The 23,015-nt window shown below is 38.0% G+C and overlaps 2 protein-coding genes across 2 annotated transcripts in view; one reads left to right on the forward strand and one right to left on the reverse strand.

The window, feature by feature from the left end:
• slc44a4 (solute carrier family 44 member 4) overlaps positions 1-13,716 on the forward strand; it is an 83,207-nt gene extending 69,491 nt beyond the window's left edge. Inside the window, exons 21-22 of the mRNA XM_089122988.1 lie at positions 12,862-12,946; positions 13,030-13,716. Of these exons, the coding sequence (XP_088979114.1) occupies positions 12,862-12,946; positions 13,030-13,133 (189 nt within the window). The 3' untranslated portion in view covers positions 13,134-13,716. The remainder of the gene's footprint in view (positions 1-12,861; positions 12,947-13,029) is intronic.
• A 1,018-nt stretch (positions 13,717-14,734) lies between these two features.
• Positions 14,735-22,508, reverse strand: rnf5 (ring finger protein 5). The gene is made up of 6 exons (XM_039678484.2): positions 22,226-22,508; positions 19,398-19,416; positions 18,231-18,343; positions 17,388-17,442; positions 17,195-17,303; positions 14,735-16,798 (listed from the first exon to the last, which is right to left on the reverse strand). The coding sequence occupies exons 1-6, from the start codon at positions 22,423-22,425 to the stop codon at positions 16,686-16,688; spliced, it is 609 nt and encodes a 202-aa protein (XP_039534418.1). The 5' UTR covers positions 22,426-22,508; the 3' UTR covers positions 14,735-16,685.
• Positions 22,509-23,015: the final 507 nt, after the last annotated feature.

Raw genomic sequence — 23,015 nt, forward strand, 5'->3', positions numbered from 1 at the left:
CTCTAGACCCTTCCAGAGCTGAGATATCGAAACTTAAAAATTCGACCCGAAAAAAAAACGACAGTGTTACCCCTTACGTTTTTTTTCATTTTCGGGCAAAAAATTAAGTTTCTCCAATCTTCTCAAAACTCTAGATTATGATAGAGGGCTGTGAGACTTTGACCTGAGTGCAAAAATGGAGGCTCTAGACCCTTCCAGAGCTGAGATATCGAAATTCAAAATTTCGACCCGAAAAAAAAACGACAGTGTTACCCCTTACGTTTTTTTTCATTTTCGGGCCAAAAATTAAGTTTCTCCAATCTTCTCAAAACTCTGGATTATGATAGAGGGCTGTGAGACTTTGACCTGAGTGCAAAAATGGAGGCTCTAGACCCTTCCAGAGCTGAGATATCGAAACTTAAAAATTCGACCCGAAAAAAAAACGACAGTGTTACCCCTTACGTTTTTTTTCATTTTCGGGCCAAAAATTAAGTTTCTCCAATCTTCTCAAAACTCTGGATTATGATAGAGGGCTGTGAGACTTTGACCTGAGTGCAAAAATGGAGGCTCTAGACCCTTCCAGAGCTGAGATATCGAAACTCAAAATTTCGACCCGAAAAAAAAACGACAGTGTTACCCCTTACGTTTTTTTTCATTTTCGGGCCAAAAATTAAGTTTCTCCAATCTTCTCAAAACTCTGGATTATGATAGAGGGCTGTGAGACTTTGACCTGAGTGCAAAAATGGAGGCTCTAGACCCTTCCAGAGCTGAGATATCGAAATTCAAAATTTCGACCCGAAAAAAAAACGACAGTGTTACCCCTTACGTTTTTTTTCATTTTTGGGCCAAAAATTAAGTTTCTCCAATCTTCTCAAAACTCTGGATTATGATAGAGGGCTGTGAGACTTTGACCTGAGTGCAAAAATGGAGGCTCTAGACCCTTCCAGAGCTGAGATATCGAAACTTAAAAATTCGACCCGAAAAAAAAAACGACAGTGTTACCCCTTACGTTTTTTTTCATTTTCGGGCCAAAAATTAAGTTTCTCCAATCTTCTCAAAACTCTGGATTATGATAGAGGGCCACGAGACTTTGACCTGAGTGCAAAAATGGAGGCTCTAGACCCTTCCAGAGCTGAGATATCGAAATTCAAAATTTCGACCCGAAAAAAAAACGACAGTGTTACCCCTTACGTTTTTTTTCATTTTCGGGCCAAAAATTAAGTTTCTCCAATCTTCTCAAAACTCTGGATTATGATAGAGGGCCACGAGACTTTGACCTGAGTGCAAAAATGGAGGCTCTAGACCCTTCCAGAGCTGAGATATCGAAACTCAAAATTTCGACCCGAAAAAAAAAACGACAGTGTTACCCCTTACGTTTTTTTTCATTTTCGGGCCAAAAATTAAGTTTCTCCAATCTTCTCAAAACTCTGGATTATGATAGAGGGCTGTGAGACTTTGACCTGAGTGCAAAAATGGAGGCTCTAGACCCTTCCAGAGCTGAGATATCGAAATTCAAAATTTCGACCCGAAAAAAAAACGACAGTGTTACCCCTTACGTTTTTTTTCATTTTCGGGCCAAAAATTAAGTTTCTCCAATCTTCTCAAAACTCTGGATTATGATAGAGGGCCACGAGACTTTGACCTGAGTGCAAAAATGGAGGCTCTAGACCCTTCCAGAGCTGAGATATCGAAACTCAAAATTTTGACCCGAAAAAAACCCGACAGTGTTACCCCTTACGTTTTTTTTCATTTTCGGGCCAAAAATTAAGTTTCTCCAATCTTCTCAAAACTCTGGATTATGATAGAGGGCTGTGAGACTTTGACCTGAGTGCAAAAATGGAGGCTCTAGACCCTTCCAGAGCTGAGATATCGAAATTCAAAATTTCGACTCGAAAAAAAAAACGACAGTGTTACCCCTTACGTTTTTTTTCATTTTCGGGCCAAAAATTTAGTTTCTCCAATCTTCTCAAAACTCTGGATTATGATAGAGGGCTGTGAGACTTTGACCTGAGTGCAAAAATGGAGGCTCTAGACCCTTCCAGAGCTGAGATATCGAAATTCAAAATTTCGACCCGAAAAAAAAAACGACAGTGTTACCCCTTACGTTTTTTTTCATTTTTGGGCCAAAAATTAAGTTTCTCCAATCTTCTCAAAACTCTGGATTATGATAGAGGGCTGTGAGACTTTGACCTAAATGCAAAAATGGAGGCTCTAGACCCTTCCAGAGCTGAGATATCAAAATTCAAAATTTCGACCCGAAAAAAAAAACGACAGTGTTACCCCTTACGTTTTTTTTCATTTTCGGGCCAAAAATTAAGTTTCTCCAATCTTCTCAAAACTCTGGATTATGATAGAGGGCCAAGAGACTTTGACCTGAGTGCAAAAATGGAGGCTCTAGACCCTTCCAGAGCTGAGATATCGAAATTCAAAATTTCGACTCGAAAAAAAAAACGACAGTGTTACCCCTTACGTTTTTTTTCATTTTCGGGCCAAAAATTTAGTTTCTCCAATCTTCTCAAAACTCTGGATTATGATAGAGGGCTGTGAGACTTTGACCTGAGTGCAAAAATGGAGGCTCTAGACCCTTCCAGAGCTGAGATATCGAAATTCAAAATTTCGACCCGAAAAAAAAAACGACAGTGTTACCCCTTACGTTTTTTTTCATTTTTGGGCCAAAAATTAAGTTTCTCCAATCTTCTCAAAACTCTGGATTATGATAGAGGGCTGTGAGACTTTGACCTAAATGCAAAAATGGAGGCTCTAGACCCTTCCAGAGCTGAGATATCAAAATTCAAAATTTCGACCCGAAAAAAAAAACGACAGTGTTACCCCTTACGTTTTTTTTCATTTTCGGGCCAAAAATTAAGTTTCTCCAATCTTCTCAAAACTCTGGATTATGATAGAGGGCCAAGAGACTTTGACCTGAGTGCAAAAATGGAGGCTCTAGACCCTTCCAGAGCTGAGATATCGAAACTTAAAAATTCGACCCGAAAAAAAAACGACAGTGTTACCCCTTACGTTTTTTTTCATTTTCGGGCCAAAAATTAAGTTTCTCCAATCTTCTCAAAACTCTGGATTATGATAGAGGGCTGTGAGACTTTGACCTGAGTGCAAAAATGGAGGCTCTAGACCCTTCCAGAGCTGAGATATCGAAACTTAAAAATTCGACCCGAAAAAAAAACGACAGTGTTACCCCTTACGTTTTTTTTCATTTTCAGGCCAAAAATTAAGTTTCTCCAATCTTCTCAAAACTCTGGATTATGATAGAGGGCCACGAGACTTTGACCTGAGTGCAAAAATGGAGGCTCTAGACCCTTCCAGAGCTGAGATATCGAAATTCAAAATTTCGACCCGAAAAAAAAACGACAGTGTTACCCCTTACGTTTTTTTTCATTTTTGGGCCAAAAATTAAGTTTCTCCAATCTTCTCAAAGCTCTGGATTATGATAGAGGGCTGTGAGACTTTGACCTAAAAGCAAAAATGGAGGCTCTAGACCCTTCCAGAGCTGAGATATCGAAATTCAAAATTTCGACCCGAAAAAAAACCGACAGTGTTACCCCTTACGTTTTTTTTCATTTTCGGGCCAAAAATTAAGTTTCTCCAATCTTCTCAAAACTCTGGATTATGATAGAGGGCCACGAGACTTTGACCTGAGTGCAAAAATGGAGGCTCTAGACCCTTCCAGAGCTGAGATATCGAAACTTAAAAATTCGACCCGAAAAAAAAACGACAGTGTTACCCCTTACGTTTTTTTTCATTTTCGGGCAAAAAATTAAGTTTCTCCAATCTTCTCAAAACTCTGGATTATGATAGAGGGCCACGAGACTTTGACCTGAGTGCAAAAATAGAGGCTCTAGACCCTTCCAGAGCTGAGATATCGAAACTTAAAAATCCGACCCGAAAAAAAAACGACAGTGTTACCCCTTACGTTTTTTTTCATTTTCGGGCAAAAAATTAAGTTTCTCCAATCTTCTCAAAACTCTGGATTATGATAGAGGGCTGTGAGACTTTGACCTGAGTGCAAAAATGGAGGCTCTAGACCCTTCCAGAGCTGAGATATCGAAACTTAAAAATTCGACCCGAAAAAAAAAACGACAGTGTTACCCCTTACGTTTTTTTTCATTTTCGGGCAAAAAATTAAGTTTCTCCAATCTTCTCAAAACACTAGATTATGATAGAGGGCTGTGAGACTTTGACCTGAGTGCAAAAATGGAGGCTCTAGACCCTTCCAGAGCTGAGATATCGAAATTCAAAATTTCGACCCGAAAAAAAAAACGACAGTGTTACCCCTTACGTTTTTTTTCATTTTCGGGTGAAAAATTAAGTTTCTCCAATCTTCTCAAAACTCTGGATTATGATAGAGGGCTGTGAGACTTTGACCTGAGTGCAAAAATGGAGGCTCTAGACCCTTCCAGAGCTGAGATATCAAAATTCAAAATTTCGACCCGAAAAAAAAAACGACAGTGTTACCCCTTACGTTTTTTTTCATTTTCGGGCCAAAAATTTAGTTTCTCCAATCTTCTCAAAACTCTGGATTATGATAGAGGGCTGTGAGACTTTGACCTGAGTGCAAAAATGGAGGCTCTAGACCCTTCCAGAGCTGAGATATCGAAACTTAAAAATTCGACCCGAAAAAAAAACGACAGTGTTACCCCTTACGTTTTTTTTCATTTTCAGGCCAAAAATTAAGTTTCTCCAATCTTCTCAAAACTCTGGATTATGATAGAGGGCCACGAGACTTTGACCTGAGTGCAAAAATGGAGGCTCTAGACCCTTCCAGAGCTGAGATATCGAAATTCAAAATTTCGACCCGAAAAAAAAACGACAGTGTTACCCCTTACGTTTTTTTTTCATTTTTGGGCCAAAAATTAAGTTTCTCCAATCTTCTCAAAGCTCTGGATTATGATAGAGGGCTGTGAGACTTTGACCTAAAAGCAAAAATGGAGGCTCTAGACCCTTCCAGAGCTGAGATATCGAAATTCAAAATTTCGACCCGAAAAAAAAAACGACAGTGTTACCCCTTACGTTTTTTTTCATTTTCGGGCCAAAAATTTAGTTTCTCCAATCTTCTCAAAACTCTGGATTATGATAGAGGGCTGTGAGACTTTGACCTGAGTGCAAAAATGGAGGCTCTAGACCCTTCCAGAGCTGAGATATCGAAATTCAAAATTTCGACCCGAAAAAAAAACGACAGTGTTACCCCTTACGTTTTTTTTCATTTTTGGGCCAAAAATTAAGTTTCTCCAATCTTCTCAAAACTCTGGATTATGATAGAGGGCTGTGAGACTTTGACCTGAGTGCAAAAATGGAGGCTCTAGACCCTTCCAGAGCTGAGATATCAAAATTCAAAATTTCGACCCGAAAAAAAAAACGACAGTGTTACCCCTTACGTTTTTTTTCATTTTCGGGCCAAAAATTAAGTTTCTCCAATCTTCTCAAAACTCTGGATTATGATAGAGGGCCACGAGACTTTGACCTGAGTGCAAAAATGGAGGCTCTAGACCCTTCCAGAGCTGAGATATCGAAACTTAAAAATTCGACCCGAAAAAAAAACGACAGTGTTACCCCTTACGTTTTTTTTCATTTTCAGGCCAAAAATTAAGTTTCTCCAATCTTCTCAAAACTCTGGATTATGATAGAGGGCCACGAGACTTTGACCTGAGTGCAAAAATGGAGGCTCTAGACCCTTCCAGAGTTGAGATATCGAAATTCAAAATTTCGACCCGAAAAAAAAACGACAGTGTTACCCCTTACGTTTTTTTTTCATTTTTGGGCCAAAAATTAAGTTTCTCCAATCTTCTCAAAGCTCTGGATTATGATAGAGGGCTGTGAGACTTTGACCTAAAAGCAAAAATGGAGGCTCTAGACCCTTCCCCGTGCTGAGATATCGAAATTCAAAATTTCGACCCGAAAAAAAAACGACAGTGTTACCCCTTACGTTTTTTTTCATTTTCGGGCCAAAAATTAAGTTTCTCCAATCTTCTCAAAACTCTGGATTATGATAGAGGGCTGTGAGACTTTGACCTGAGTGCAAAAATGGAGGCTCTAGACCCTTCCAGAGCTGAGATATCGAAACTTAAAAATTCGACCCGAAAAAAAAACGACAGTGTTACCCCTTACGTTTTTTTTCATTTTCGGGCAAAAAATTAAGTTTCTCCAATCTTCTCAAAACTCTGGATTATGATAGAGGGCTGTGAGACTTTGACCTGAGTGCAAAAATGGAGGCTCTAGACCCTTCCAGAGCTGAGATATCGAAACTTAAAAATTCGACCCGAAAAAAAAAACGACAGTGTTACCCCTTACGTTTTTTTTCATTTTCGGGCAAAAAATTAAGTTTCTCCAATCTTCTCAAAACACTAGATTATGATAGAGGGCTGTGAGACTTTGACCTGAGTGCAAAAATGGAGGCTCTAGACCCTTCCAGAGCTGAGATATCGAAATTCAAAATTTCGACCCGAAAAAAAAAACGACAGTGTTACCCCTTACGTTTTTTTTCATTTTCGGGTGAAAAATTAAGTTTCTCCAATCTTCTCAAAACTCTGGATTATGATAGAGGGCTGTGAGACTTTGACCTGAGTGCAAAAATGGAGGCTCTAGACCCTTCGAGAGCTGAGATATCAAAATTCAAAATTTCGACCCGAAAAAAAAAACGACAGTGTTACCCCTTACGTTTTTTTTCATTTTCGGGCCAAAAATTTAGTTTCTCCAATCTTCTCAAAACTCTGGATTATGATAGAGGGCTGTGAGACTTTGACCTGAGTGCAAAAATGGAGGCTCTAGACCCTTCCAGAGCTGAGATATCAAAATTCAAAATTTCGACCCGAAAAAAAAAACGACAGTGTTACCCCTTACGTTTTTTTTCATTTTCGGGCCAAAAATTAAGTTTCTCCAATCTTCTCAAAACTCTGGATTATGATAGAGGACCACGAGACTTTGACCTGAGTGCAAAAATGGAGGCTCTAGACCCTTCCAGAGCTGAGATATCGAAATTCAAAATTTCGACCCAAAAAAAAAACGACAGTGTTACCCCTTACGTTTTTTTTCATTTTCGGGCCAAAAATTAAGTTTCTCCAATCTTCTCAAAACTCTGGATTATGATAGAGGGCTGTGAGACTTTGACCTGAGTGCAAAAATGGAGGCTCTAGACCCTTCCAGAGCTGAGATATCGAAACTCAAAATTTCGACCCGAAAAAAAAACGACAGTGTTACCCCTTACGTTTTTTTTCATTTTCGGGCCAAAAATTAAGTTTCTCCAATCTTCTCAAAACTCTGGATTATGATAGAGGGCTGTGAGACTTTGACCTGAGTGCAAAAATGGAGGCTCTAGACCCTTCCAGAGCTGAGATATCGAAATTCAAAATTTCGACCCGAAAAAAAAACGACAGTGTTACCCCTTACGTTTTTTTTCATTTTTGGGCCAAAAATTAAGTTTCTCCAATCTTCTCAAAACTCTGGATTATGATAGAGGGCTGTGAGACTTTGACCTGAGTGCAAAAATGGAGGCTCTAGACCCTTCCAGAGCTGAGATATCGAAACTTAAAAATTCGACCCGAAAAAAAAAACGACAGTGTTACCCCTTACGTTTTTTTTCATTTTTGGGCCAAAAATTAAGTTTCTCCAATCTTCTCAAAGCTCTGGATTATGATAGAGGGCTGTGAGACTTTGACCTGAGTGCAAAAATGGAGGCTCTAGACCCTTCCAGAGCTGAGATATCGAAACTCAAAATTTCGACCCGAAAAAAAAACGACAGTGTTACCCCTTACGTTTTTTTTCATTTTCGGGCCAAAAATTAAGTTTCTCCAATCTTCTCAAAACTCTGGATTATGATAGAGGGCTGTGAGACTTTGACCTGAGTGCAAAAATGGAGGCTCTAGACCCTTCCAGAGCTGAGATATCGAAACTCAAAATTTCGACCCGAAAAAAAAAACGACAGTGTTACCCCTTACGTTTTTTTTCATTTTCGGGCCAAAAATTAAGTTTCTCCAATCTTCTCAAAACTCTGGATTATGATAGCGGGCTGTGAGACTTTGACCTGAGTGCAAAAATGGAGGCTCTAGACCCTTCCAGAGCTGAGATATCGAAACTCAAAATTTCGACCCGAAAAAAAAAACGACAGTGTTACCCCTTACGTTTTTTTTCATTTTCGGGCAAAAAATTAAGTTTCTCCAATCTTCTCAAAACTCTGGATTATGATAGAGGGCTGTGAGACTTTGACCTGAGTGCAAAAATGGAGGCTCTAGACCCTTCCAGAGCTGAGATATCGAAACTTAAAATTTCGACCCGAAAAAAAAACGACAGTGTTACCCCTTACGTTTTTTTTCATTTTCGGGCCAAAAATTAAGTTTCTCCAATCTTCTCAAAACTCTAGATTATGATAGAGGGCTGTGAGACTTTGACCTGAGTGCAAAAATGGAGGCTCTAGACCCTTCCAGAGCTGAGATATCGAAACTTAAAAATTCGACCCGAAAAAAAAACGACAGTGTTACCCCTTACGTTTTTTTTCATTTTCGGGCAAAAAATTAAGTTTCTCCAATCTTCTCAAAACTCTAGATTATGATAGAGGGCTGTGAGACTTTGACCTGAGTGCAAAAATGGAGGCTCTAGACCCTTCCAGAGCTGAGATATCGAAATTCAAAATTTCGACCCGAAAAAAAAACGACAGTGTTACCCCTTACGTTTTTTTTCATTTTCGGGCCAAAAATTAAGTTTCTCCAATCTTCTCAAAACTCTGGATTATGATAGAGGGCTGTGAGACTTTGACCTGAGTGCAAAAATGGAGGCTCTAGACCCTTCCAGAGCTGAGATATCGAAACTTAAAAATTCGACCCGAAAAAAAAACGACAGTGTTACCCCTTACGTTTTTTTTCATTTTCGGGCCAAAAATTAAGTTTCTCCAATCTTCTCAAAACTCTGGATTATGATAGAGGGCTGTGAGACTTTGACCTGAGTGCAAAAATGGAGGCTCTAGACCCTTCCAGAGCTGAGATATCGAAACTCAAAATTTCGACCCGAAAAAAAAACGACAGTGTTACCCCTTACGTTTTTTTTCATTTTCGGGCCAAAAATTAAGTTTCTCCAATCTTCTCAAAACTCTGGATTATGATAGAGGGCTGTGAGACTTTGACCTGAGTGCAAAAATGGAGGCTCTAGACCCTTCCAGAGCTGAGATATCGAAATTCAAAATTTCGACCCGAAAAAAAAACGACAGTGTTACCCCTTACGTTTTTTTTCATTTTTGGGCCAAAAATTAAGTTTCTCCAATCTTCTCAAAACTCTGGATTATGATAGAGGGCTGTGAGACTTTGACCTGAGTGCAAAAATGGAGGCTCTAGACCCTTCCAGAGCTGAGATATCGAAACTTAAAAATTCGACCCGAAAAAAAAAACGACAGTGTTACCCCTTACGTTTTTTTTCATTTTTGGGCCAAAAATTAAGTTTCTCCAATCTTCTCAAAGCTCTGGATTATGATAGAGGGCTGTGAGACTTTGACCTGAGTGCAAAAATGGAGGCTCTAGACCCTTCCAGAGCTGAGATATCGAAACTCAAAATTTCGACCCGAAAAAAAAACGACAGTGTTACCCCTTACGTTTTTTTTCATTTTCGGGCCAAAAATTAAGTTTCTCCAATCTTCTCAAAACTCTGGATTATGATAGAGGGCTGTGAGACTTTGACCTGAGTGCAAAAATGGAGGCTCTAGACCCTTCCAGAGCTGAGATATCGAAACTCAAAATTTCGACCCGAAAAAAAAAACGACAGTGTTACCCCTTACGTTTTTTTTCATTTTCGGGCCAAAAATTAAGTTTCTCCAATCTTCTCAAAACTCTGGATTATGATAGAGGGCTGTGAGACTTTGACCTGAGTGCAAAAATGGAGGCTCTAGACCCTTCCAGAGCTGAGATATCGAAACTCAAAATTTCGACCCGAAAAAAAAAACGACAGTGTTACCCCTTACGTTTTTTTTCATTTTCGGGCAAAAAATTAAGTTTCTCCAATCTTCTCAAAACTCTGGATTATGATAGAGGGCTGTGAGACTTTGACCTGAGTGCAAAAATGGAGGCTCTAGACCCTTCCAGAGCTGAGATATCGAAACTTAAAATTTCGACCCGAAAAAAAAACGACAGTGTTACCCCTTACGTTTTTTTTCATTTTCGGGCCAAAAATTAAGTTTCTCCAATCTTCTCAAAACTCTAGATTATGATAGAGGGCTGTGAGACTTTGACCTGAGTGCAAAAATGGAGGCTCTAGACCCTTCCAGAGCTGAGATATCGAAACTTAAAAATTCGACCCGAAAAAAAAACGACAGTGTTACCCCTTACGTTTTTTTTCATTTTCGGGCAAAAAATTAAGTTTCTCCAATCTTCTCAAAACTCTAGATTATGATAGAGGGCTGTGAGACTTTGACCTGAGTGCAAAAATGGAGGCTCTAGACCCTTCCAGAGCTGAGATATCGAAATTCAAAATTTCGACCCGAAAAAAAAACGACAGTGTTACCCCTTACGTTTTTTTTCATTTTCGGGTGAAAAATTAAGTTTCTCCAATCTTCTCAAAACTCTGGATTATGATAGAGGGCTGTGAGACTTTGACCTGAGTGCAAAAATGGAGGCTCTAGACCCTTCCAGAGCTGAGATATCGAAATTCAAAATTTCGACCCGAAAAAAAAAACGACAGTGTTACCCCTTACGTTTTTTTTCATTTTCGGGCGAAAAATTAAGTTTCTCCAATCTTCTCAAAACTCTGGATTATGATAGAGGGCTGTGAGACTTTGACCTGAGTGCAAAAATGGAGGCTCTAGACCCTTCCAGAGCTGAGATATCAAAATTCAAAATTTCGACCCGAAAAAAAAAACGACAGTGTTACCCCTTACGTTTTTTTTTCATTTTCGGGCGAAAAATTAAGTTTCTCCAATCTTCTCAAAACTCTGGATTATGATAGAGGGCTGTGAGACTTTGACCTGAGTGCAAAAATGGAGGCTCTAGACCCTTCCAGAGCTGAGATATCGAAACTTAAAAATTCGACCCGAAAAAAAAACGACAGTGTTACCCCTTACGTTTTTTTTCATTTTCGGGCAAAAAATTAAGTTTCTCCAATCTTCTCAAAACTCTGGATTATGATAGAGGGCCACGAGACTTTGACCTGAGTGCAAAAATGGAGGCTCTAGACCCTTCCAGAGCTGAGATATCGAAATTCAAAATTTCGACCCGAAAAAAAAACGACAGTGTTACCCCTTACGTTTTTTTTCATTTTCGGGCCAAAAATTAAGTTTCTCCAATCTTCTCAAAACTCTGGATTATGATAGAGGGCCACGAGACTTTAACCTGAGTGCAAAAATGGAGGCTCTAGACCCTTCCAGAGCTGAGATATCGAAACTTAAAAATTCGACCCGAAAAAAAAACGACAGTGTTACCCCTTACGTTTTTTTTCATTTTCGGGCCAAAAATTAAGTTTCTCCAATCTTCTCAAAACTCTGGATTATGATAGAGGGCCACGAGACTTTGACCTAAGTGCAAAAATGGAGGCTCTAGACCCTTCCAGAGCTGAGATATCGAAACTTAAAAATTCGACTCGAAAAAAAAACGACAGTGTTACCCCTTACGTTTTTTTTCATTTTCGGGCAAAAAATTAAGTTTCTCCAATCTTCTCAAAACACTAGATTATGATAGAGGGCTGTGAGACTTTGACCTGAGTGCAAAAATGGAGGCTCTAGACCCTTCCAGAGCTGAGATATCGAAATTCAAAATTTCGACCCGAAAAAAAAAACGACAGTGTTACCCCTTACGTTTTTTTTCATTTTCGGGTGAAAAATTAAGTTTCTCCAATCTTCTCAAAACTCTGGATTATGATAGAGGGCTGTGAGACTTTGACCTGAGTGCAAAAATGGAGGCTCTAGACCCTTCCAGAGCTGAGATATCGAAACTCAAAATTTCGACCCGAAAAAAAAAACGACAGTGTTACCCCTTACGTTTTTTTTATTTTCGGGCCAAAGATTAAGTTTCTCCAATCTTCTCAATACTCTGGATTATGATAGAGGGCTGTGAGACTTTGACCTGAGTGCAAAAATGGAGGCTCTAGACCCTTCCAGAGCTGAGATATCGAAACTCAAAATTTCGACCCGAAAAAAAAAACGACAGTGTTACCCCTTACGTTTTTTTTTTCATTTTCGGGCCAAAAATTAAGTTTCTCCAATCTTCTCAAAACTCTGGATTATGATAGAGGGCTGTGAGACTTTGACCTGAGTGCAAAAATGGAGGCTCTAGACCCTTCCAGAGCTGAGATATCGAAACTTAAAATTTCGACCCGAAAAAAAAACGACAGTGTTACCCCTTACGTTTTTTTTCATTTTCGGGCCAAAAATTAAGTTTCTCAAATCTTCTCAAAACTCTGGATTCTGATAGAGGGCTGTGAGACTTTGACCTGAGTGCAAAAATGGAGGCTCTAGACCCTTCCAGAGCTTAGATATTGAGATCGCACGTAGCATTTATGCCATTATAAAAATAGTGGGTTCGCGGACGGTGAAATTTTGGAAAGGCGCTTGGTGCTACGGACCCCGGGAGGCCTGCTGAGTGCAGTAAAATAGTTTTTATCACTACAGGAACTTTAGTTAAAATGTCTATCAAATATACTACCTGAAACCCCATGCAATAGATTGCAGGCGGGATGGTGTCCAACATAAAAATGGTATAAAACTCATACAGGTTTGGAACAACATGAGGGTGAGCAAGTTATGAGAAATATAATTTGTGGCTGATCTACACCTTTAAACGCATAGTTCCCCCCAAAATTTAAAGTAGCCCATGATTTAATCACCCTGGCCTCAAGCCATCCTTGGTGTATATGACATTCTTCTCTTGTCTTGAGAAGTGACGTGTGTGTGTGTTCTGACAGACGGTGGTGTTCGGGGCGTATCTGATCGCTCACGGCTTCTTCAGTGTGTATAACATGGGTGTGGACACACTCTTCCTGTGTTTCTGTGAGTCCCTCCTCTACAAGACAATTGCTCATTTCACAGCTCATGTGACCATGATTGATAACAGTGTGTGTGTGTGTGTTCAGTGGAGGATCTGGAGCGCAACGACGGCAGTGCAGAGAAACCCTACTTCATGTCCAAGAACCTGATGAAGATCCTCAATAAGAAGAACAAACAGCCCAAGACATGATGATGATGATGAAGGTCTTCCTCCTCTCATGCACCGTCACTTTCAAGATCCCAAGACACTTTTAAACATCATTATTCCCCATTTACACTTTATTTTTAGAGATGTTATCGAGCCTCGACGTCTCATGAGTTCATTTAACTGATTTTACTGAAGAAGTGCCTGTGAATTTGTGTGATTTTATTTTGTGCTTGACACACTTTGTTCAAGAAACCAAACTGAGGATGTTTGCATGTGAATGATGTCAGTGAGCCAAAGGCTTTTATTGGGTTTAGTTATTTTTAGTACGATATGCACAGTGAAACTATATTGCGTGTATAATTGCCTGTTTATATGCAGATTAATAACTAACAAAAAGTTCTTCCAAAATTAAATTACTGTATGGTTTTTAAAGCCACGTTTATTTTTATTTTGTAAAAGAAAATAGTCTAATATAAGAAACTCCATAAGCATGAAGGAAAGAAAGCCTTAGTTTTGAATGTTTTATAGTTACAGTAGTTCATGCTCGTTTCACACTGTTTTTATATGGTTTTTATTTTGGTTGTGTTTGATTTAGTGTAAACTGGAAATAAACAGTTTATTTAAACTCTCGTAAGTATTTATTTAAACACATAGATTAATCTAATAAAAATGTTGCACATTATCAGGTGTTTATTTTCTTTTATATATTTGCAATTGGTTTCATGTATTATACGGAAGCCCTGAACCGCAACGTAAAAAAAAAATTTGTTAAGAAAAATAAAATAAAATAAATCTAGCGTTTCGAAATTAAAGTCGAAGTGTTTCGAGATTTAAGTCGGAACGCTTTGAGATTTAAGTCGGAACGCTTCGAGATTTAAGTTGGAACGCTTCGAGATAAATCTCGAAAAAATAAATCTAGCGTTTTGCGATTTTAAAGTCAAAGCATTTCGCGATTAAAGTCGGAGCGTTTCGAGATTAAAGTCGAAGCGTTTCGAGATTAAAGTCGAAGCGTTTCATGATTAAAGTCGGAGCGTTTCGAGATTAAAGTCGAAGCGTTTCAAGATTAAAGTCGAAGCGCTTCAAGATTAAAGTCGGAGCGTTTCAAGATTAAATTCGAAGCGTTTCAAGATTAAAGTCGGAGCGTTTCAAGATTAAAGTCGAAGCGTTTCAAGATTAAAGTCGAAGCGTTTCAAGATTAAAGTCGGAGCGTTTCGAGATTAAAGTCGAAGCGTTTCAAGATTAAAGTCGAAGCGTTTCAAGATTAAAGTCGGAGCGTTTCAAGATTAAAGTCGAAGCGTTTCAAGATTAAAGTCGAAATGCTTCGAGATTAAAGTCGAAACGCTTTGAGATTAACGTCGGAACGCTTTGAGATTAACGTTGAAATGTTTCGAGATTAAAGTGTGCGGATGTATGTTATATGTATTTAATTGCTTTATATAATATACATGTACGGAAGCCCTGAACCGCAATTTAATCTCGAACTGTTTCGACTATTTATTTTACAGATTTTTTTTTTTACTTTGCGGTTCAGGGCTTCCGTACATATATATTATATAAAGCACTTAAATTTATATAACACACATCCATATATACAGACACTTATAATATGTAAACTACTATACTATAAAAAATTACGACAACACTTTGTATTAAATGTTTATTTATCAAGTGCCCACACCCACTTTAGTTTCTGGCCCATATGCACAATAATTATATGCAATTTAGCTACCAAAAGACTTTTATGGCGAAAAAGGCTTGTTACAAATATAATTAACCAGTGATATGCAAAAAGGAAAGACAAACAAGAGCAATTTTAACTAAAGTCACCCAAAATCATCAACGGATTCTGACCGTAAACCCCACCCACTTTTACTGCCGAGCAGCCAATCAACACGACCTGCATTGTGACATCATAAAAGTGGGCGTGGCCAGTCTTTAGACAAGAAGTTTAAACCGGCCAATCACTGCAGCGAGAGGAAATAAACACATTCTTTTTCACAGGATGTTTGTTACACTGACAAAACAGTTAAAACCAACAGGATTACAAACCATCACCTCTCAGCTGTCAATCAACGTCACAGCCAATGACAGAGAGACGTTTAAAAACATCATGTACAATATCCATATACACACACACACACACACTCGCATATCACATTAGCAGGATGAAAATTAAATTCACTTTCATAAGTTTCTTATCTGTGACAAAAGCATAAATCACTCATTCACCCTGTCAATCATAACTGAATGCGTGTGAACTCATAATAAGGTGATTAATAACAGTTATGACGTACACTGTGTGTTAGCGGTCATGTCTGCTTTACACAACAAACACACGGCAGGTAAAACTGTTGTGGAAACACTTCCTGAACCCCATCTCAACCGGAAAATGCATCAGAGTCGGATTTGATTAGCTTATGACTAGTGTTAGCCTGTGAGGCTAAAGCTAAACCTTGAACACAATGGGCGAATCTCACAAAAACATGTTCAGGTCATATTTCACTCCTAAATAAAACGTTTCAGAACCTGCTTTTACGATTTTAAGGATAATAATAACAAAAAATTAAATCCTAAATTGTGCAATTGCGATTCCTATAATACATGCGGTCCAGACGCACAGTGTAACCCGTACACCACACGTCCGCCTTCGTGTTCTCTCCTTTAGAAACTTCTTTGGCATGAAATTGAAAAGCTACAAAGAGTGCTGAATGAGTCTGGGTAATATTTCACCCCAAACATCACAAGAAAGAAAATACATTGTTAGAACAAACGTGTGCATTTTCATGACAATTAATCACTCCACAATAAATTAAGACTATTCTTAGTACCATGATGGAGTTTCTTTATATATTACATTATTACGGTAAAGACGACACTTTAATGAACGTATGGAAGCTTGTTTCCGCCACTGAATAAAAACAAAATAATAATAGCAATTGTGACTTTTTATCTTACAATTGCAAGATATGAAGACGAAAGACTTTTTTCCTTAAAATTCTGACTTTATAACACAAAATTGCGAGATTCTGACATTTTTTCTCAGAATTGTGAGATATAAAGTCACAATTGTGAGTTATCAGGCCAATTCTAAGGAAAAAGACTAACATTTCTCCCCTCAGAATACTTTATATCTCGCAATTGTGTGTTATAAAGACAGAATTGTGAGATAAAGTCGCAATTACCTTATTTATTTTCCTTCTGTGTTGGAAACAAGCTTCCACATGAGTGTGTTTCTGTTAAATCGCCATGAAAATAATGTCAGATTGCAGGTTTACTGAAATAAGTTTCTTTACGCTCGATGTATTTCGTGAGATGTTCTGGTGAGATTCATCAACGGCTGTAGTGTTTCATCTACGTTAATACTGTCTCTCAACACTGATGTGTGTGTGTGTGCGAGTGAGATTGTATGTGTGTATGCGAGAGTGAGTAAGTGAGAGAGAGAGTGAGTGTGTGTATATGGATATGAGACACAGACAAACAGGAATTCATTTTCTGAAAGCACACACACACACACACACACACACAAGACAGTGTCCTTGTCCATCATCTGAAGCACACACACACTCACTCACACACACACACACACACACACACTCACACACTCAGCATCCAGAAGAAGAAGAAGATGGCCAGGAAGAGGAAGAGCGAGTCCTGCCAGTTGTTGCCGTTGTTGGGATTGCCATTGCCTTGATGATCATAATGAGGATCTGAACACACACACACACACACACACACACACACACACACAAAGGCAAAAGGCTTTAGAAACCAACCAAACACCTTTGACTGAGAGCATACATGAATCCTGACATCAAATTAAAGGTACACATATTTTAATGTTCCTCGAGGTTCACTTCTGATGCTAATAAAGTTTTTTGCACAAAAAACAAAACAAAACAAACGAGATCCAGTGGGCGGGGCCTATGATGTATTTGGAGGCTCATATGCAAATATATTTCCCTCACAGATCCCGCAATATCCAAACCAGCAGTGTCGGGAGATTGATGAAATGATTGCTCTATTATAACGAGGAGGATGTCTGAACGCTCTGAAACTCGCAGGACGTTTTAATCAAGTGTGTGTGCTAAAGCAGACGCACTGACCTGGCCTGTGGAAGGGGTCGTTGGCGTTAAAGACTGTGGTGAAGAAACCGAAGGGGAAAGCACCGATCCCAAACGACATGTGAAACCCTGTGTCGCCAAAACCCTGAAACTGTCGAGCGAGAGAGAGAGAGAGAGGATCACATTAATAATACATTCATAACCACACCATAATGATGTCAGGACAGACGCTCACCCCTCTGCTCTCAGGCTCTGTCCTTTGACCCTGAGGTCGTGGTGGTGTTTTCAATCTGAAACACACGCACACACACATTTCATGATATTCAAAACCATCAGCCTGCAGATACAATCACAACACACACACACACTCACCTTCTCTCTCTCTCTAAATCAATAAATTGCTTTTTCTAATCATAAACGCATGCAATCAAATCAAATACACAATAGAATTAAAGTAGAAAATAGAAATAAAAAGCATAACAAATCCATTTATAGCAGAAACAGGGTGTTAAACAAACATATTATTAATATTACCGACAGTCTCATCTGACTCTGCTTCTGTTTCATTTCAGATTTAATAAAATTATCAAACAAATGTTTTTAATAGTTGCAGTTAACGATAATAATATAACTACAAACTAACCTGGACTGTTCAAATCCCCACTGGTTTTGATGGTTATTTATTAACATGACTTATTCATTAATGTCTCAATCCTTCATGACACGCACACACACACACACACACATCAGTTTATGTTCTGAATGTCATGCTATTTCTGAAGTCTGCATTCATGAAATAACTGGATGACATTTGCCAGAATAACACGCTGTTAGAGACCCACAATGCAATGCACTTGACTTGCCCTTCAATATCCAGTGGCAAGTTCTTAAACATCTCCTCTGTGACTCATTATTCGTTACACAAAACTGGATTATATATTTCTGAGATGACAACTACTGCACTCACTGATTAAACACGCAACTTAATAAAGTCATGTGACATTGTAGCAAACTGACAACACCTCCAGCAGTCAGTAAGGCAGTGTGTGTGTGCACTAGTTAGGGCTCTAGTGAGTACCTGGGATCCTCCTGACTGGTGCTGCCACGGCCGTACAGAGGAATGACTTTATCTCGACTGATTCCTGCTTTACACACGGGACACTGCTGCCTGCTGGGACGCGTCTCCAGCCACTGAAACACACGCGACACTGATCCTGAAACAGGCTCTTATGCTCAGCAAGGCTGCGTTCATTTCATCAAATACAGTAAAAATCTGAAATATTATTGCAATGTAAATCTGCTGTTTTCTGTGCGAATATACAGTAAAGTGTCATTTATTCCTTCAGTGTCACATGATCCTTCAGGAATCACTCTAATATGAGGATCTGATGATCAAGACACAAAAGGCGAAATTGGAAAAAAATGATAATATGGTGCAAAAGTTCATTTATTTCAGTAATTCAACTTAAAAGGTGAAACTAATATATTATATAGACTCATTACATGCAAAGTGAGATATTTCAAGCCTTTATTTGTTATAATTGTGATGATTATGGCTTACAGATATGAAAACCTTTTCACAATATTCTAATTTTGAATTTGGGGTTTTCATATCTGTAAGTCATAATCATCAACATTATAACAAATAAAGGCTTGAAATATCTCACTTTGCATGTAATGAGTCTATATAATATATTAGTTTCACCTTTTAAGTTGAATTACTGGAATAAATGAACTTTTGCACCATATTATCATTTTTCCAGTTTCACCTGTAAAGCATTTGTTTGAAATATAACCTTTTGTAACATTATAAATATATTTTCCGTAACTTTTGATCAATTTAATGCGGCCTTCATGAATAAAAGTATTACTCAAGTAAAAATATAGATATATAAAATAAGATGACTGACTGTACATTATTCATTAATTATTAACCAGTTTCTACTGTACATTATAAACTTTTATTATCTAATTATGTGTAAGCATGTAATCCCACTGAGTATGAACAGATATAATACATAATACATATATATAGTCTATCGTTATATTACTATTAACGTCTATAGTCTATCGTCACATCGTTATATTATATTATCATTATATTGTATTATATATGATAGTTATCTGCAATACTGTAACAAGTGTTTGTTAGCTTTCTGTGAAGCTACTCATGCTTTCAACCTCTGTGTCATTTTACTCATCGAACAACATCAAAGTGTGCACTACAAATGACACACACACTCACCTGATGAAGACAAGGCCAACTGCACAAGACGACAAACCAGGAGAGACAGAGAGAGAGAAGTCAAAGATTAGTAATTATTTTAATAGCCAATAGTGTTCCTGTAGCTCATTGGCGCTAGCAACACAAGGTCATGGGTTCGATTCCCAGAATGCATTAACCAATAGCTTCAGATAAAAGGCATTCATGTCAAATCTTATAGTTGTAATGTAATGTCTGCATATTTTCATATTTCTCAAAATGTATTTGGCATGAAAATTAAAAGCTACAATAAGTTGTGTGGATATAAAATATTGTGAATCTCATGAAACCTGTTGATAACATGTCTGGGTAATATTTCATCCTTAAAAATCATGAGAAACAAAAGGTTCAAAATAATAGGATTGATTAGAACTATTAATATTCACCGTGATATGCTTCTGAAATCAAGATTTTCTATTATTATTACAGTAATGTAAAAAATATTGACATATCACAGTAAAAAAAGAAAGAAAAATATAGTCATGAGATTGTAGGGAATAAATGTTTTAAATTGTCATGAAAACAATTTCAAAGTGCACATTCATTGAAATAATTTTACAAATATTTAATGTATTCCTCATTGAGGTAAAATATGCCATGACACTAGAGCATATACTGTATTAAAAACTCCGTTCATTTTCTCCATAGAGAAATATATTATACGATAACTTATAGTCAAACCTACTGTGAGCTACGAGGTTGTTAATCGATGCTATTTGCTTCTGCAAAGCTTTATTTAAAATAATTGTGTTTAACAGAGGAGTTCCTAGTGAAAAACTACATTACCCATGAATCTCTTTAGCTCCTCCCACTCCCATGAAGCACTGTGAACATTCATCTCCACACTCTCAAAATACTTGGATATGAATATTTTGCAATAAACTTGAAATATCTTATTTTTATACATATATAATCAACATTTGTAAATGTGTAGTTTCGCAGTGCCTCATAGGATTGTAGTTCTCTCCCTCAGTAAAGCCATTAAGTCAAAATCTTTGTATTTTTGTCAGATTTTCAAATATTTGTTGCTTCAAATCAGTTTGTAGTGTTATGTTTCTCCTCGTATCTGCTTATAATGCTTTAACAAAGGCTATTTTAAAATCCCTATGGGAGAAATGAATGGAAAAAACACTTCTGATGGGTTTGTTGCCTAAATATTGAATAACTCCGAGATGTTTGTCATGCACACAATCACAAACACAATCCACAACATGCTGAATGAAGCGTCGTAATGGCACAAACGGGTCAGTGTTACGTGTGCATCTATTCTTACTCCTCCTCAATCCTCCTGTGGAGTCTAATCTCTCATTAACCTGATAATCTCACGCCAACGGCACTAAACACACATGAAGATCTCGTCCGAGCGAAGCTACGGCCACAAATGAACACAAGTCCAGCACAAAACAACATGCTTTAATCACATTAACTCATCAAGCCCTTGCATAAGCGAGTGAGGAACAGAGACATATTTGTTTGTTCGGATTTCTAGCTGTCGTTTATTTCTGAAAGAGAGAGAAACTTCCCTGGCTGAAACACACTAAAAGATCACATAAACACACCTATTGTTTCATATCTAATACAATATCTAAGGCCTGTAGCCTAAATGATCAAATATTTGCTCAGACTCTTACTAGTCTTGTAATATAAGTTAGTGTACAAACGTCCTTCAGCTTGAGAATCTGCCCGTATTTTATCAAGGAAACGCAGGAATAACTTTGATATTGTTGTTAGTAATATTTCAGCTGGACTGAAGGAGGTTTACTTGTTTATCCATCATCATTTATTATCAAAATCATGAGTATCAAATATGATCAACAGGTTTATGAGTTCATCTGTCAATCATCATTGTATTGCATTTGGTTTGAAACCTACAGAGCATTTACCATAAAAATAAGCGTTTAATCTTGAGACATTATTGGCAGATATTGATATTAATCTGCATTTTATGTTGTGTTTTTTCCATTTAAACATCTGCAACATCTGCAAAAACATCTCCATATTCCCACTATATCAGACTAAAAGCCTGATAAACACATACGCAAACTTTCTTTAGGTGTCACCAAAAGGTTCAATAAACCTAGAAAGGTTCCATTAAAAAAAAAAAAAAAATCAATCAATTGATTCACTAATTCATTTGTCTGACTATTTTGTCATATGTAAAGCATTACAATGTTTTAAACTCTCAGATGAATGTGTCATGATGAGGAGCTTCACACACTTAAACACACTTAAAGTGACCAGCAATTGCAGCAAAACACCACAGAAGAACAAAAAATAATGTTTACTGCAAAATCATAGCATAATAATGCAGGTGCTCATTCTGAATATTTCAATCATACTGACTTCATGTTTACCACAATTTTACTATAATAACAACAACTGCAGTAACGTTACATATGTCTTTACCGTGGTGTTACCATGGTTCAGTAATACTGTACTCGTATACCATGGTATTTAAATGATAAAGATGTAATAATGTACTTCAGTGAGTCTGAAGTATAAATCTATGTCAGTGAAGGAAGATAACCCGTTCCTACATGACAACACTAAGGGAAGTGATTGACAATAACCATGGTGAATTCATGAGAACAGATTCTTCCCTGTCAACATGTCAGACTGTCAATCAGTCACTGTTGTTCTCTGACATGTTGTGAGTAAATAACAATAACAGCAGGTATTCTCAGTAAATGTAGGTTTGGTTGCTATGGTAAAGGGTCTCGCTGTCAATCATTTCCTCACTGTGTGTGTTGCTAAGGCTCCTACTGTTATGATATTGATGGTGATCGATTATCGATCAGCTGTAACATTACCAGAACAGGTGTCCGCAAAGGCTGATGACCGCGTCTCGGGCGGTGTCCAAGCAGATGTTACACTCGAAAGTGGCTCGATCTCTGTCCCGCTCGCCTTCCGCGCTTCCTCCGGGCCCTGCTCCGCCTCCGCTGCCCGGGACACCCGCTCCTCTGGCGGTCGCGCCGTCACTCGAGCTCCGCTGCTGCTCTGCGGCCTCCATCCTCTCGCGCTCTCACTCAATGCGCGTACACTCCTGTTTCGCGCTCTCGCGCGGACGTGACGTACTGCCAGTCACAAGCCCCTCCCACTCCGCTACAGCACTTCCGCTTACGCGACGTAACTTATTCTTTCTTTATAAAAATAATATTTCAAGTAAAATTGCTGTGGTGCAGCAAACACACATCTTGTAGAAATCTAGAACATTTCAATCAAAATGACATAATATTAAACAAGTTCAATCATTACTGCACAGTGTGACATTCCCATGACAAAAGTTGGAAAGAACGAAACAAGAAAATAAAATAAAAAGACAATAAAATAAAATAAAATTAGTGTGTGTTCAAAGTTACTATAGTATTTTTTGTGAGTAAACACACGTCATCATTATAATAGTTTTTTTTAAATGATTTGTAGCCTAGCATAACCTCAAAACTACAGACGGTCTAAAAGCCACTAAATAATGTCAAATGGGTTCTGTAGTCTCAGTTTGCAGGAAATATTCTCGCAAAGTTACGAACAAACCTTCTGTCAGTAATGTTAACATTGTTTCAAAAGAATCTAATAATGTTCTTAAAACATTAGCACAAATAT

This window comes from Pimephales promelas, chromosome 18 (assembly GCF_988280905.1).
Source record: "Pimephales promelas chromosome 18, fPimPro1.hap1.1, whole genome shotgun sequence".
Lineage (NCBI taxonomy): Eukaryota > Metazoa > Chordata > Actinopteri > Cypriniformes > Leuciscidae > Pimephales > Pimephales promelas.